The sequence below is a fragment of the Falco rusticolus genome, chromosome 4 (assembly GCF_015220075.1).
Source record: "Falco rusticolus isolate bFalRus1 chromosome 4, bFalRus1.pri, whole genome shotgun sequence".
Lineage (NCBI taxonomy): Eukaryota > Metazoa > Chordata > Aves > Falconiformes > Falconidae > Falco > Falco rusticolus.
This window is the reverse complement of record NC_051190.1, coordinates 49,368,164-49,385,286: the sequence shown is the minus strand read 5'-3', so window position 1 is coordinate 49,385,286 and position 17,123 is coordinate 49,368,164. Positions and strand designations below refer to the sequence as shown.

General features: G+C 51.3%; 1 protein-coding gene across 22 annotated transcripts in view; it reads left to right on the top strand.

Annotated features, from left to right (window-relative positions):
• Nucleotides 1-17,123, top strand: part of PTPRS (protein tyrosine phosphatase receptor type S) — a 162,694-nt gene that overhangs the window by 48,747 nt on the left and 96,824 nt on the right. For all 22 annotated transcript variants that reach the window (XM_037384782.1, XM_037384780.1, XM_037384784.1 and 19 more), the window contains one exon: nt 14,273-14,440. In XM_037384782.1, the coding sequence (XP_037240679.1) occupies nt 14,353-14,440 (88 nt within the window). In that variant the 5' untranslated portion in view covers nt 14,273-14,352. The remainder of the gene's footprint in view (nt 1-14,272; nt 14,441-17,123) is intronic.

Here is a 17,123-nt window from a genome sequence, read left to right as displayed (position 1 = left end):
TTTGGGGAAAAAATTTTCCTAACATCCCATCTAAACCTCCCCTGGTGCAACTTGAGGCTGTTTCCTCTTGTCCTGTCACTTGTTACCTGGGAGAAGAGACGGACCCCACCTGCCTTCAGCGTCCTGTCAGGCAGCTGTAGAGAGCAAGAAGGTCCCCCCAAACCTCCTATTCTCCAGGCTGAGCACCCCCAGTGTCCTCAGACCCAACCCAGGATATGAGGTGCAGCCTCACCAGCGCTGAGTACAGGGGGAGGGCTCGATGGGAGCACTCTCTGGGTCCTGCGGGGCGTGGGACACCCCTTGCATCCACGCGAGCCCATCGGTTGCAGGAGCTGCCTGGGTGGCAGCATGCTGTGCTGGAACCCCTGCGCCACCTCTCCCTGCCTGCCCTGGCAGCCTGCCTGGGACCGGGGGAGGGGGGGGCGGCGCTGTGTGCACCAGCATTTCCCTCCAGGATTGCAATCGTATTCAAGTTTCGCCATCACCACTAACCTTCCCGTTCATTTATTTTTCCATTTTATTGCAAGTGAAACAAATAATGGCTTTAGCTTCGCCCTCCCTCCCACCGCTCTCCCCCTTCTCTCTGCCTCCATCCCCTGACTCATTCCCAACCCCCTGAGCCCATCCTGCTGGTGTTTGTTTTCCTCTCTACCCATGCTCTAGCTTTCTTTCTGGTTTATTTGCGCTGCTGTAGTGCTTAGCGTATGGATGGGGACCGTGGATGTAGCACCTCTCTTTTGCTTCCAGCTGGCGTGGGTCCAGCTGTTTGCAGAGCTCTTTACACCTGCTAAAAGCTTGTGTCTGATGAAGATGGTGCTGTGATGAAGGCACAGCCCCAGGGCTGGGGGTTGGAGCTGCAGGTGGAATAAAAAAGGGGGTTTTTAGCAGCTGGTTGAGGACCTGCAGTGTTCCAAGAGCCCCTTGGGTGTGGGGTGAGCGTTGCCTCCTCTTGGGGTTGTCTGCAGAGCCTGGTAGCTGGAATATTATTTATCTCCCCCTAGCCAAATCATGCAAAGCTAAATTGAGCTGTGGCAGGCAAAAGTGTGAAGCGTATTATTAGGAACAGGGAGCTCTTGTTCCACAGCTGCTGCTGCTTGCTGCCGTTGGTAATTAATGTTTGAGGAATTGCAGATCTTCATTAGGAGAACAATTAGATTAACGAGAGAACCCGAGCAGAGGCTGTAGTGGGAAAGGATTGGGGGGAGGCTTTAAAAACAAAATAAAATCCCGCCCTGGCACCCTGCCTTGCTGCTCCAGGGACATGCTGATGCTCCTGGAGGTGTGCCGGGGGGAGACGGGTCCCTTCTGCCCGAGCAGTGACAGGCGGTAACCGGCTTGCGGCTTGCGTGGAGGGGGGCGTGCACGGGGGGATCATTAGGGAGAGGAAAGAAGCAATCTACGATCGTCATAAATATTTAAGGCAGGCAGCCCAGCACCCATTGTTCGGCTGCAGCACTGGGTTATTAGCAAAGGGAACACTGGGTGAGAGCTGCTCAGGGCTTAGCAAGGTCCTGGGTGTGCATCGTTAAAAGCTTTAATTGGTGGCCTTGTTGCTGGAATCACTGACCCCTCCCAGGCAACAGCCATGCTGGCCACAAGGTATCACCTTCAGGGTCTGGGCTTTAATTCAGGCCAATGAACAGGCCTGAAGTTGAGGGGTTCCGGATGCTTCTTGACATTATTTTTTTTTTTCAGTAAGAGGTGTTTGGGGTTCCCCCCCCCCCTTCTTTTCCTCCCCATGGGCTGCCCCCCTGCTGGGTCCATCCCTGCACCTGCAGTGGGTTTGCCCTCACACTGCGTGGCCAGACTAAGGGGCTGCACAACTGGCTGATGAGCAGGATGCAGCAGGAATTTGCTCAGAATAAATGAACCGTTTAGAGAGGCTGTAAAATCATAGAAAGTAACGACAGAAGGGAGGTTGGAAGGTCAATTAGTCCCTTTCGCTGGCCCAAGGCAGCGTCGTGCTTTTGGAAGTCGTTTGAGGTAGATGCATGCCTGGCCTTCATAAAAACCTGCGGTGATGCTGTTCCCATCCCTGGGATGTGCTCCCCGTCTGCCTGTGCTGCCTGGCTGGGGTCCCACTGCCAGCTCAGTCCCACGCGGCCTCTCCTGTGGGACACCAGTGATGCCCTCCCCTTGGGAAATGCTCCCCATCGGTCCTCCGGACTGGCCACACTATCCCCTGCATCTGGTGAAAGGGATGGGATGGGGGATTCTCATCTCCTCTTGTTTTAAAAAACTGAAGCACAAGAAACTGTTTTCCAGCAAGGTGGAACCCCTGAGCAGGGCAGGCAGGAACGAACTGGTGGAGGCTGTGGGTCAGCCCCCAAAAGCAGAGAGTGTGGGGGCTCGGGGGGTTATAAAGCCCGAGTGTGTTGCAGAGGGGGCTCAGCTCTGTCTCACCCATCTCCCCTTGTACGGGGAGAAAGCAGAAAGTTTTGCCTTTCAGGGGCCGGCAGATTTCTCCCTTCAGTAATTGATGAGGAAAAAGAAGTTGCATTTCCCAGTGACTCCAGATGGTGCAGTGAGAATAAAAGCATTTTCTGCAATATGGTGGCTTCTGTGCGTCCGAAGGAGAGATTTGTTGTTGGACCCGTTCCTATTTGGCTCAGTGCCTCTGAAGACGGACAAGTCCTTACCGAGTGCTCATGCTGGCTGGGTGGGCAGAGGGGTCGTGGGCTCTGGAAAGCTTCCTGCATCTGCACTCATCAGGAGTGAAAGAATCTGCTTTTATCAGGCAGTGCTCTTCCTTGCCCTGCTTGAAAATGGAGGACAAAAAGCATCCTTCTCCCTGGCCAGGCTTAGCTCGTTGCACACTGATGGTCTTCACCTGCGAGTAAATATTATTGCATGTTTAATTCATTGCCCACTTGTCACGGGGGCTGTGTGTGCCCGTGCATATGTGCTGTTTGGCATTACAAAAACATTGCTGTGAATACTCTGCCAGCCTACTCAGAAGAATCTCTTTTTCCTGATCTTTGTCATGATTGACTGGTAACAAAGACCACCTAGATGATCTCACCAGCTTGTCAAAAAAACCCTTATGCTGGTTTAAAGTAAAATACAAAGCGATGTGCCTACTGGGTCGAGTCTTTTTGAATCCTGGGTAATGGGTAGGTTCTCCCAGGGTCCTTTTGCAAGCTCCTTTCCTACAGCCTGCTGTAGGAGGGATATTATCAATCTCTGAATGCTTATAAATGTTTTAAGCTGCCTCTGATGCATTGCTGGCACGGACTGGCTGTGTATGGGTTGCTTTATCGTAACCAATGAAATGCAGCTACTCTGGGGTGGGATGTCAGCAGGACCATGCTGCTACAGCTGCTCAGAGCAGAAAGGGAGGAAAATCATATTTAATAGAAGTAAGCCAGCCTGGCAAGATGAGGCTGTCAGGCAGGAGCTGGAATATCGTGAGGGTGATGTTACTCCCAGTTTCTGCTTATTTAGCAGCCTATTAATTTTGCATCTCATATGGAGGATGAAAATTGCAGCACAGCCCTGCCTGGCTGAGCTGCTAGGCTGAGAAGCATTCCTGGCTTGCACCACTCGGGCGCTGCTGCACGCTGGTGTGTTTTGTGGGGCTTCATTCAATGCGTTAAGGTAACTCATGGAGGCGCCCGCTCGAGCTGGGGCACTCTGCAGGGATGTGACAAGGGCCAGAGGCTTCCCTAGATAGACAGGCCAGAATTAAATGAGAGGGAAAGCAAGCATGGAGCATGGATGCAGCTTCCTAGCCCTGTTGCTGACCTTGAGTAGTGCAGCCTAAGACCCTGTCCAGGCTGCTCTGGTGTCTGCTGGTTTGCAGGGCTCCACCAGCCCAAACAGTGACCTACCATCCTCCCAGCTTAGCTCTTAAATTCAGATGAGATCATGGCAGCAAGTGATGGATGGGTTTTTTTCTTTCTCTCCTCCTTTCTTAATCTCCCCTGGCTGGTGGGTCTGAGACACAGGATTCCTGCCAGAGCAAGGGAAGGGATTTGCTCATCTTCTGTCTTGCAAGCTCAAAACCAAATCCTCTTTATGGAGTTTAACCCCTCTGTTGGCTGGCAGGGCTGGAGCACCTGACAAGGAAATGGTTGGGGGAGAGATGCTGAAGGAACAGGCAGGTTGAACTAGAGAGATCGGGGAGGTCCAGGAGCGATGTCTCAGTGCCCAGGGGGTGCACTCTGCCTTTGTGTTGGTCTTGATTGCAGCATGCTTGATCCTGGGGTGGAAAAAACACACATGGAGGCGCTGATGGGTCTGTGGCTGTGGGAGCCATGTTGCCCTGTGTGCTGGCCAGTGGTGGGTCCTCATGGCAGGGTGGAGCATCCCTGGTGTGCCGAGGTTGGGTAAATGTCCTCCCGTGCAGTACTTCTGAGCAGGCTGCTGCAAAACCCAGGGAAGATAGCACTTACTAATAACCTTGATTGGCTTTACTTGCTGGTCACTAATCAGCAAGATGCAAGCTGTGGCGGCGAGGCCAGCTCTGTGGTGTGGACAAAGAAAGACAAGAATCTTTATCCTTCTTACTGCGGCTCAGGATCCCCGTCCTCGCTTGCTGGGGGATTTGCTGGTACAGTGGTGCTGTGCAGAGCAGCAAGACTCACCCTTCTGTTCCCACTGCTGCTTCTAACCCTCCCTAACTGAAGCACAATTTTACCTTTTTCATGGGGTATGAGGTAACAAAACAGATCATCAACTGCACTGATGCCGCAATGATTTTCATTTACCACCACATGGTAATTGGGCTAAACTTTACATATTTGCTTCACTACTTTTATTTCCTCTCATTTGTTTTTTGCTGATAAGTGGAGTGTGTGCAGGCAGCTCCATCCTTGCACAGGGACTGCGCACTCCCGTCTCGTCTCCCAGCCTGGCTACCCAGGGACGTGCAGACAAGAGTGGCCATGTCACATCCAGGCCATAGAAGGAAATAGATTTCTTTCCTTTTTTTGTTTCCCAAGGCTTTTGGCTTGTCTCTGTGTGGGCTTGAGCTGTTCCAGCCTCTGGAGTTTAATTGCCTTTTCCAGAATGGGAAAGCCAGAGCAGTCGTTATGCATGTCTTGGCCATGGGCAACCCTACAAATGATAAGCAGGGGGTCAAGTTTTCCTCTTAGTGTAAATCCAGACCAACTTGGTATTACTCAGCAGGAGCCCCTCTGGATTCAGTGGGGTGTGAGGGAGCAGGGTCCTTGCCTGGGTCTGTAGTGATGGGTTGAAATTCTCCAGGGTGTTGTGTTTGGAGAGAGTTTGGGGGTTTGGTTTTGGCCTGAGGGGTGTGTATGTGTGATTTGGGGATCTTTTGGGTTATTTCTATTTATTGTAGCTCATATTATTGGGGATTGTGTCTACCTGGGGAAAAAAAAGGAGTCATGCAAAATCCGGACAAAGCTGGTGGTAGCATTCCCCTCCCTGGGGTGATGCTGGTGGTAGAGGGGTGCCTGCGCCAGGGGGGTGAGCTCCTGTGGGAGCACCAGGAGGGTCTTGCTGCCACCGTCCCATGGGGCCCAGCAAGCTGCCTGGGTGCTCGGTATTGTGTTCAATGGAGAGCTCTGAGAAGCCCGAGCGCTGATGGAGGCAATTGATCAGCAATTGCCTGTAATGAGAAGGTTGTTCTTGCAAGAGGACTGGTGGCATCCTACACTGATCCAGCACTCTAAGCTGGAACTGATGAAGTACGCCCATCTTCCTAATTAACTTATTTTCTTTAATATTTTTTTCTGTCTTCTGCATGGGCTGATGAAGGCTGGCGTAGGATGCTTTACTTGGACACAAACTCATAGCAGCAATGGGTGGGCAGGCTGTGTCGCTCAGCTGCAGTCCTGCCCCAGAGTGATGCGCTCTGTGGGAACTGGCCTCCCGTGCTCCTGGCCTGGCTGCTGGGGCTGGGAACCCACCACTTGTCCTCAGGGGAAGGTTTGCATGAGACTTTTTGGTAACAACCACCTATTTTCTGAAGAAAGCAGGTTAAATTGCCCTCAGAGGGCAGCAGAAAGCTGTAGGAGCTGGAGGAAGGCCAGGCAGGTTTCTGTCCGCAGCTGAGCTGCCGTCAGTGAGGAGCAGCGTTGTCAGCCCCAGGAACAAGGTTTGACCCCTCCTGCTTGCACAGGGTTTTGGGGGTGAGGGGAGGGGGCCATCACCGCCTCCTGCTGCTGACAGCAAAAGGAGCCCCTGTGCAGGCCTGGCAGAGGGTTTAGAGAGTGGAGAAGGCTGCAAGATGCAGCAGCATCCAAGTTGCCATGTGAAGGGAGCAGTAAGCCAAAGCTGGAGGGATTAGCCTGTTTGGAGGGACAGATGCCATTTGGATGGACTCTTCCCAGTACAGGTCATCTTCATGCCATGCTGAGAGTCAGGAAAGCACTGTTTCCTCATTGTTCAGTGTTTTTCTCATATGTTCTTAGTTTGACACACACAGATGTGAGTCCAGGAAGTCTTTCCCGGGAAGGTGGAGCGCTGATCTGATCCTTCATTTGATCTGGGGTGGAAAAATGCTTTTTCTTAGCTTGGACTCCAGACATGAGAAAGACTGTTGTGGTTTTGCTGGCAGTGGGCTGTTGTTTGGTTGGGCTCTTTGTTGAGGTTTTTTTCTGGTTTTTTCCTTTTTTTTCTTTTGCTTTGTTTGAGTGCTGCTTGATATCTCTGATTTGGAAAAGGTCCAGTGATGATTATGTTTGCGTTGCCCGGGTCAGAGAAAGGATGGCTGTGATGGGGAGAGGTGTTAGTGCTCTTGCCAGTGCAAAAATTTCAGTGAAGACTTGCGCTACACGACACAGACTGGCAGATTGCTAACAACCAACATGAGTGTAAATGATGTCAAGTCTCTTGCAAGAGATGGTGTGTGTATATATGAAGGAACTGCAGCCTGGGGCGCTTGCTGTAGGTCAGAGTGGGCGTATATTCCTTTTCTTCAGACTTGTTCAGGAATCCCTACCTGCTGCAAACATTTGGGCCAAATTAAAAAAAGATTTTTGGTATTTTTTTTAAATCATGTATAATCTTAGTTGGCAGTGTGCCTAGTGTCCCAAAGGCCAGTGTGGTTTGGTGCTGGTGCATGCTCCTTTGCTGCCTGGCGTTTCCCCACCAGTCTTGAGCAGGTTGCAATAACCCAGCATCACCCATCTGCTGGGCTCCCAGGCTTGGGATGCACATGCTTTGGGAGGGGAGGATGTTGGTGATTTTCTCCTTGGCATTATTTTATTGCAGAAGATCGTGTTTATTCCCCTTGTGGAGGCTGGCTGGTGTGCTGTGCTGAGGATGCTGTGAGCTGAGACTGACGGACGATTATTTACCCAGTGCTGTTGGTGTGCACATGGCAAGCGCAGAGACGAGATGCAGTCTGTGCCCCAAGGAACTCCCAGTCTGTCAGGCAGCTAAGCTGGGGCTAATGATGAATGACTTCCTAAATAAATAAATAAAGCTCGAAGACCTGAAAAAAGAAATGTGAAGTATTACCCTGAACCACAAGGAAATGTAGTTGTCGATGATCACTGATGCTGTCTGGTGCTCGGCAGAGATCTGCGATGGTTTGTTGGTAAATTCTGAAGGATAGTGTATGTTTGCGTGCAGGGGAAGGGGATGGGGCAGAGGGGAGCCTGGGTGGGTTTCTTCCCTGCCTTGTGCCTTTGTGCATCCCAGCTCCTGCCCTGCATGCACAGAGGCAGAGGAGAAGCTATGTCTTTAGCTCAGCTCTGTGCTGGGCCCAGAAGGATGCTCCTGGGGTTTCTGGTTGCTCTGGCATTGCCTCCCTCTCACTGGTGATGCCATGGTGCTGCCACTAGCACAGGCTTTTTGCTCTGCCTTCACTGCAGCAGGGGTGGTCCTTCAGGGGTGCTCCCTGGGCTGCAGCCACAGCACCTCACAGTATGGTTGGGCTTGGGCTTAATAGGGGTGCATGCTGGCCATGGGAGTTGTGCTTCCTCCTCCTCCTCATCATCATCATCCCCTCACTGCTGGTTGCCTCTGGCTATGGCAGTGTCCCCTCTGCCCCTGTCTGTGCTGCACCACACCTGCGGAACGCTTCCTGGCCGCCACAGATGCATCACCGCTTGTCAGAGCTGTCACTGCAGGGAACGTGGTGGTGGGAAATTAATTTCTCCTGACCATTCGAACCCAACGGGGAGCTCTCCTGTCTCATTTCTCCTCCGGTGACCATGGCTTAACCCTTTCTGTGCCATCACGCCCCTGGGCAGGGAGTAGCATCTCTTGCAACACCCGCAGTGCTGAACCCCAAAATGCCCTTCGTGCCTATTGCTTGGCGACAGTGCTGGGCACTTTGCACGCAGGAGGACCAGGAATGCTGCAGGGACAGAAAAAGCGTGTGCATGTGTGCGTGCAAACACAGCGAGAGGCAATATGACTTCATGCTCAGAGTGCTGTCTTAGTGTGCAGTTTATTCTGGTTTCTCACATTGTAAAAAGGGATAATACTGTCATATTAAAGCACTTGGAGATCTGGGGATGAAAAGCAGCGTATAGGACCAAGACAGTTCTGATCAAAGCTCTTTTTTCTCCATCTGTGTTTGTTTCCCCACGGAAGATAATACTCTGCCTCATACTTGTAAATATATATTTTTTTAAGATCTGAGTAACTCCCTGATAGATAAACAGTCATGCTTAGCTCTGAAGGATCTCTACTGGCCGCTCTAAATGTGGTTGCCAAGACCATGGCCTGTGTTTTGAAGTGGGTTGGTCTGACACCTCCTTTTTCAGGCAGACTCACGCGTTTTGAGATCAGTCCTTCCTGCACAGCCCTTGGAGCCGGGCACCTAAAGCCACCAGTTAGTCTGGAGATGAGCTTTAACGGTGAATGGGGTTTGTATTTGGTTTATTAAGCTTTATTGAAGCACTGTGGGGGAGGTGGGTCCTGTGGGAGATGGGAGCGCGGCAGTCCCACGTGCCCCAGCAGAGACTGGTCCTCTGAGCAGCAACAGGCTCCCCCACACCTGGGGTGTCTTTGCTGAGGTGAAGAGGCCCAGAAGACAAAGTCATTTTAGGGGCTTTGCTGGCCTGATGAGGGCGATTCGGGAGGCTCAGGGTGAGGGGGCTGCAGAGCATTAGGAGTTTCCCTGTTGTGGGGGAAGGATGTGCATGGTTCTGGCAGCAGGTCTCGCTGGGACATTTAGCATTTCTCTTTTGTGGCTGGCAGGTTTCTTTTGTTTTTTTTCTCTCCCATAAGCTAACCCTGTGAGCGGCAGCAACAATACCATTGCGTGCAGACCCTGCTCTCTGGGTGAACTTCCTCAGGGGCTCTCCTGTCTAACCAAGATTTGAGGTCGCGTGGCTGCTTTCTGAGCAGGGGCATCAGCAGCATCTTCCTCTCTGCGCCCCCACTGGCTTTCAAATTCCTGATAGGGAACCACGATGGCTGCGGTTTACCCTGCCCCCCCCCCATTAAATAGGGTCAGCATGTTAGTGCGTGGGAAGGGGGAAACGAGCGTCAGAAACACATACTTGGAAGCTCGTGTCTTCATGCTGTGTTTCCTACATGAAAAGAGGCTAATACTTGCAAACAAAGCAACCTGAGTGTGGAGACACGGGCTGTGCAGGCTTCCAGGATAGCATTGCCTGTTGGCATCTCCTTGCTCCCCAGTGCCCATGGGGACCTGGGCCAGGTCCAAGCAGGCAGCTGCCTGCGTTGCATGAGGCACCAGCACTGGCAGCCCCGTCCCAGCGCTGGCGGGATTGGGTTTGCCGAGGGCAGGGTGTTAGGTAGGAGCAAGACAGAAACGTGGGGTAGGAAATTTAAATTTCATCTCTCCCCTCCCCAGGGGAGGTGACAAATGAGCTAGCGGTTGTGCTAAAAGCTTTTCTGTCTTTCTTTAAAGAGGTTGCTGGGAGGAAATGAAGTGACCCACTGACCTTTGTTAATACGCAGCACAAACTAAGCTGGTGCTGCTGGAAGGAAGAGAGCCCTCAGTTGCAGCCCTCTGCCTGCAAGGTGTTTGCTTCGATTGATATGTCTAATGGGAGTAATTCTCCCGCAGCAGCTACTGAAAATGAAGATGTTTAATCATCCGCTAGATCTGTGTGGAACTTTTTGCAGAGAATTTTTTTGAAGTCACCCTTCTCCTTTTCACATGCAGGTGAAACAGAAGAGAAGCCCAAGTGCTTTTTTTGTGACGTTTTTTCAGGTTGTAATATTCTAATCTGAAATGAAGATGTGGTCCCTCCCTCCTGTTTTTTTTGTAAATGCTGAGCAAACATTTTGATCACTGGCTCCAGGGGGATTAAGAAAAAGTAACATGTGGCAAAATACCTGCGTAGCTCTGACCCATCCTGGTGCCTGTAACTGTGCAGACACTTGTTTTTAGCAGCATTTCCCACAGGCTCCCTCTTTAAGCATCGGGGACCAAGCTAACCAAACTTACCTGTAAATAAAGCCCCCTCCTCTTATCCCCTCAGATACCCGAAGTAGCTTAAGGGAGTTAGGTGTCCAGCACCCTCTGAAATGGAAGTTGCTGGGAGGAAGATCTTCAAAAGCATCTTAGCAGCTTAGGTTAAGTCCCTTTGACTCTCAATGGAACTTAAGCTCTTAAGAAATGTAGGCCCTTCTGAGCATTTTACCCTTTGTGCCTGGCACCCTTGGGTCCCTGGAGATCCCTAGCTCGGTACTGGCTGGAGGAGCCACAGTGGGAAGCTGCTTGCAAATGCTTCTTAGTTTTATTATTTTTAATAATACTCTTCAAGGTCCTGTGCTCAGCACTTACAAGATGTACACATGTACATACTTAGAGCTAGAGATCAGGCAGTGCACAAGAATGAATGCCTTGCAGGAGCTCTTTTACTGTAAGAATTAATCTTATTCCTGAAATGTGACCGTATCTAGCACAAATCTGACCCCGTTGGGGGCCATGGCTTCACTTAATTGCATTCTTTAGCAAGGATTGAGGTCTATTAGGTAGTTTGCTTGTGTTGCAGGAGATCCTGTGCCAGAGAATTTAGTGAGGGTTTGCAGGTCCGTGGAGCAGCTCAGGAAAGCTGCCATTATGTTTACTCATATGGTGCCAGGAGCTTGGCTGGGTGCTCAGCAGACAGGCAGGAGGAGCGATGCAAACCTGCTTCAAAGAGCATAGACAAGGTAAGCTGTGCCCGTGCAGAGGAGAAGAGAGAATGGGTGATAGAGCCCTTATGATTTGAGCATTCATCAAAGCAATTCCTACCTGAATTCAGCACCACTGGGAGGGCAGGAGAGCCTTGTTGCATGGTAGCTGGGTTTCCAAATGTTGCGTGTTCTGCCTTGTAGGCAGGAATCGTCCGTGGGTAAGAGTCTGTTTGCAGTCTTCCTATTGGCAGGGTGCTTCCGGGAAGGCAGAGCAAACTCCTGTCCCAGCTGCTCCTTGATACCCGCAGGGGAACCAGGTGGGTGCACAACTTGCTGTCCTGAAAATCCCATATCTGGGGGAGACAGCCAGTGATGTACCTGCTCTGAAGGATGAGTTGCTGGATTGAAGCTGACATGTCCTAATATCTCTGCCAGCACTTTCTGTCTCCATCAAGGGCTCAGGAAGCACATTAGCACCGGAGCGGAAGTGTCACCCTCTGGCATCTCCTGCTCTAATCTTGGAGATGTTGCTATATCCCCTTTACCAGACCTTCTCTATTGGAGCCCATTATACGGCATGAAAAGCCACACTAGATCCGGGACAAGACCTTCTCTATCTCTATCTTTACCAGACCTTCTCTATTGGAGCCTGTTATATGGCATGAAAAGCCACGCTAGGTATGCGACAGCAGAGCTGCCAGGCTCCTCTCTTCGGAGGAGGCAGAACATTTCTCTGACATGCCTGCATTCAGCTCTGTTATCCGGGGGACTTTGGGGGCATGCTGCATGGGGCAGCACAGCTCTTGGCTACTCTGAGCTGTGGAAGGTCACTGGTGCCGCATCTGGAGAGCAGATGAGGCTCAAGGAGATGTTTGGTAGCATTTACTGGGGCTGCGGGGGGGATATTGCTCTGATAAAGAAAAACAGTAGTTTCTGAAATGCTGACTGAATTAGCCCTATGTTGTTGGTTTTTTTAAATCTAGAGAGCTAAAATGGTTGGGGGGATGCTTGCTCTTTCAGACTCCTGCCCTCTCCCCCTCCAGCCTCTCTGGTGGGAACTGGGAGCTGCATGACTGAAGCAGGGAGAAGGGAGAGCCAGTGAACAGCAACTCAGTTCCATTTGTTGTGCTGGCATTGATACCACATCCCCAGTTTAATTAACAATTACCATCACAGCTATTCATAATGTTCCCGGTCTCTGCTCGCCTCTGACAACAACAAAAGAAACCCCAGCGCGCTGTTCTGTGCCCTTGGAACCCTGTGAACCCCACATTAAGTCTGGCTGGAGCCTCTGTGTGTTTCTCTGAGTGCATCTAGAACAAACATTTGAAGAGATTCCCAGTGGTATAATTCAGATTTTTTCTCTTTTTTGTAAGAGTATCGGTATTTATGCTTGGTTTTCACAAGCCAGCACTGAAGCACAATGGATCTAGACTAGCACAGAGCACACAGCAGAGGCTTTGTAATCCTCAAAGTGCAAGTCCAAAGCTCCTTGCTGAAAAGTTGCTCTTTAGGGCTGAGTGCATATGGGGACTTCTTGTTTATCCTGGCTTTTCCTTTAATTCTGTACAGTTCAGCCTTGGAGAGTTAATGGGACAGAAAAAGATTAAAATGCCCCTTCACATGGCCTGTCCCGATGGTCTTATACCCTGATGTGTATCAGAAAGCTTAAGCAACCTCACTATCCCCTTACTCCTTTTAAAGCCTTTGATCACTGTACAATATCTCCTACCTGGCTTTTCTCCAAAAGGTGATAAACCCCGGTTTTGATTTTTAATTGGGGTAGCTGATAGCAGGAAGGAATCCGTACAGATCTGAGAACATCCTTCACAGAACTCTAACCCATTATTCTGGTGCTCAGAGCATGTCTGATGGAGGAACCTCTTAGCTGCCGACCCTGTGAGGGGGTTGTGACAGCAGTTTTCACTCTATTTTCATCCCTTCTGGGGCAAAGCTTGTCTCTATCACTGAAGGAAGCATTTACCAGTATTGACACACAGGACTGGGGTAGTTGCTAAGAATACAGCTCCCTTAATGCCATTCCAGCTTTGCAAAAGGATCAGGATAAAGCTGTAAGCAGGCAGCTCCGTTTGGAGTCGGGAGTTGTCTCCATGGAAATGTGCCAGCAGGGCAAGGGGAGCAGGCTGGTGCTGGGCTTGCTCCGCTGTCGCAGCTGTGCTAATGTGCTGGTGCTTTCCTGCAGCCACGTTCTTCCACATCCAGGGCAGAAGCGGTCAGGAGAAAATCTCTCCTGCACATCCCTTGCAAGTTGTTTGTTTGCTGTGCCTTTTGGTCCATCAGGATCAATGGTGGTACCCCCTGCTCCAGGTTTTGTCTCCTCCAGCTTTGTGTTAGCTCAGTAACGCCGTTCCTCTGTGTGTTGCGGGTGGGGAAACTGGGGCACCGAGCAGGGTAGGGACTCTCAGCCGTGCAGCGTAGCTGCTGTAATCCCAGCTACGGTGAGTAGCCTGGGAGACTTGCGAGCATGCATTTGCCTTGCAGGAGGGGCTCTGGAGCACCTACGCTGATTCCAGGGCTGAGGTTCAGGCTGGCTGCATTGGGGTGAGTGCTGCACAGCACAGAGCCTGCCTCTGCAGGAAAGAAATCCCTCCCCCAGATGCACGGATCCTCAGCAAACAAAAGGGAACACGGGAGACATCTCCTGCTTCATCTTCCCTCTTGTGGGGGATTTTTTTTCTTCCTTTCTGGGTTTTTCATGAGTGAGGTTTCAGTTTTTCTTTGCCTGCCCTGTGCTTTTGTGGAAGAATCGCCCTTTAAGAGGGTCCCTGAGCCCTGTCGGGTCAGATCCCTTCACACCTCATTGCGTGTGTGCTGCTTGGCCAGCGCTGCCTTTCTCCTCTGTTGGGGAGGGGAGAGAAGCTGATGGGTGTTAAACTTCAAACACGGGCTCTGTGCAGTTGGTGCCTTCTGATTACACTTTTCTTTCTTGTGCTGTTCCCTCCCTTTGTGTGAGTGCATGCACAGAAATGCTCCATTACCTGCTGAGGCAGGGAGGCTGGAGCAGGCTGGCCTCATGCCCCCACCAGTCTGCTTGGCGATGGAGCTGGCCAAGTCCTTTGTGGTATCAAGGCGAAGGACTGCCTGGCCTCCCCACAGAGGCCGTGCACAGCAGTCGCTTTCTGGGGACCCTGCTGGTGCTCTGGGCACTGCTCAGCTGCCCCCTCCCTCTGCAATGTCGGCTGCCCTCGACCTCCCTCCAAGTGCTCACCCCTTTGCCTTTGTGCATTCGCAGGTGCTGACAACGCTGGGGAGACGCTGTGAGTCCTGCTGACCCGGAGCCTTCCTGGCTGGAGCTAAAGGCCATTGCAGAGGATGAGGATCCTTCCCAGCCCTGGGATGTCTTCGCTGGTCTCCCTCGTGAACCTTCTCTCCGTGCTGCTGATAGGGTGCATAGCTGAAAGTAAGTGACTCTGCTGTTCCTCTGCTCCTTATTTTCACCCATGCTTTGCAGGAACAAGCCTTAATGCTTAGAGCCAGCAAAGTATCCCCCTGTCCTTTTTAGCATCAAAGAAGTGCTTACTACCTGATCATGTATCTTAATTTTCCAGCGTCTTTAGCTTTCCACCAGTGCCTTCCTGTTGTTCCCAGTCCTGTCTTAGAGGGACGCAGGGCAGCTATGTCCTCATAGCCTGCGTTGAATCTCAAGTTGCACCTAAGACTGCCAGAGAGCTGGAGAGAAGGGGAGGGAACTGCCTGACAGCTCTTGCCAGAGCCTTCCTCCCCTTTCTCCCGGCCCCATCTTCACCCAGCTCACCCATATTGTCCTCTCCTGCTCTTGCCTTTCAGGCATCTGTCAGACACTAGTGACCGTTGTCATGTTACTTGCTGGGGCTGGATTCAAAACAGCATCCAAAGAAAGAGCATTGTGTTTCTCCTTCCCCTGAGTGAACCAGTTCCAGTTTAACACCGTTTTTATCTTTCACTGCCTTTCAGTTCTTGCTGTAAAAAATGAAAACGGGAAGAAAAAAAAAGTTAAAATCTTCAGTGACTTGAATGTAATGTTCCTTCGACACGAAGGCTGATCACTTGGGATCAGTGGGGAATAGACTTTTCCAAGCTGATTGAATTATGACTTTTTTTTCTTCCCCAGCAAAGCTGCTTGAAGCTGGTGAGAGGGCTGCTTTGGTCAGTGTAGCCCTTGACAGCTTTTAACGTAATCGCTTCGTTATCAGGGTTTATTAAGATGATGCGGTCACCGAGGATTGAACGGATCCTCGACCTTTTGTTGCTGGGAGATTTTTTTCTTGAACATGGCTTTCTCTCTTCACTGCGGTAAGCGAGTGGGGTTATATTTGCCGTTGCCATGATCGAGTTTTGTTCAGTTCATGTTCAGCCCCCCTTTGGTGGGACAAATGTCCTTGTGAGGAAAGGTAATGTTTCCTTTTGTTCTTCTTCATTTAATGAGCCCGGGAAGTGAGCTGGGCTCCGGGGGGATTCACTATATAGGGCCATTTTTTTGGCATGTAGCTGTGGGTCAGTCCATACCTCAAACGGTGCCACTAGTGTTCAGAAAGACATACCCAGGCTTCAGTTTGAGCTGCCTGTCTTGAGCAGCAGGAGCAGTGCAGTGGTTGGCAGCAAGGAACCGAGCATGAGCCTTTTGCCCAAGTGTTTATTCCAGGGTCCTGCTTGGATGTTGCAGCCGATGCTCTTGTATTCTGTCTGAGCAGCCAACGTGGATGGTTAAAGCCAGCTGCTGTGTTCCACCTGGGCTGCGGTGGCCTTGGTGGCTTGTGAAAGTGGGCGCTGGTGGGAGGTAGGCTGCTACCTGCATTGGCGGCTGCAAAGCAGAAATCTCCATTCCTGGCTCTTTGTGCAGTAGAGTCAGGAGGGGAGGGGATGCAACAGTGGAAAATCCAGTGTCAGGGCTCCAGAGTCCCATTCTTGCCACTGGTTTGCTGCAACACTCCTGGCCAAATCACTTTGTCCTCCTTTTTACAAAACAAGCAATGCAGCTTTGCAAGCGCAGATGGAGATTTGTGTGTGCAAGTGCCTCTCTGTTTGAGTAGAGCCCTGATTCATCTGCAGTGATGTCTTGAGTGCCTGTGAGAACTGAGGTCCTCTTTTCTTTTAAGTGTACACCAAGCCATGTGTGCTCACTGCTGGGAGTGGGCACTCTGCAGAATCAAAGCTCCACAAAATCATGGCTGTGTGGCTTCAGTTTTTCTGTGTGTGTGGTTTTCCTGGGAAGGAACGAGCACCTTGTCTGTCCCTGTCTTCTGTGGGGCAAGACTTGCTCAGAGGTTCCAGCAGAGCTGGGAGATCCCACATGCTGTCTGACTGCTACGAAGCACTTTTGGTGGAAATGTGCCCTCAGGAAGGGCTGATGCTGATCAGACACAGAAGGCACCAGTTGTGTGGCCCAAGCCCCGCTGAAATCTGTCACTGCTCAGCAGACACCTTGCCGCTAGCAGCCAAGTTTCTCCCTCCTGTAGTTCTGCAGTGTCCTTGGATTCTGAACAGTGAGGTTTTGCGCTTTTTTTTCCTCTTGCTGCTCACAGATGTACATACAGGAACTTTGCAGGTTGCAGGACTCGGTGTCCAAGGCAGGGCTGCTCTTATCTGCTTGATGCGCAGGTGAAGTTGGCCAAGCGGTGTCTCTTCTCCTAACCTGTAGAGCATGTCAGCATCTCCCTGACCTGTTTGCCCTTGGAGATGCTCCCCGTTATGTTGCCAGTTGTTTGAACTGCTCTGCAGCTGTTGTTCTCTGCCTGGTAACGATGAGTTGAGAGCTCCTGGTTTTGGAGGGGCTGCCGAATCCTGCCTGGAGGAGGCCTGGCCTGTGCCAGGCCAGTCAGTAGCATCTGAGCTGGTCTGCAGTGCTCCCCACTGAGGCGTGCAAACAGCAAACAGCTTTGTCTGTCACAACTGCAGAGACTGTGTGAGGACCTGTCACTCTGTTCTGACAATGTCCTCTCCCATCAGATGGCCCTGGGCTCTGTCACACTGCCTCTCGCGTAATCCCTTGGCCAGCTTCCATTTGGCTGGCACTTGCCACGACGCTGACCCGATTTCCTGCCCTAATTCACCAGGGGGGCTGCCAAGGCATTACAGCCCCCCAGGGCGTGCGATGCCAGGCAGTG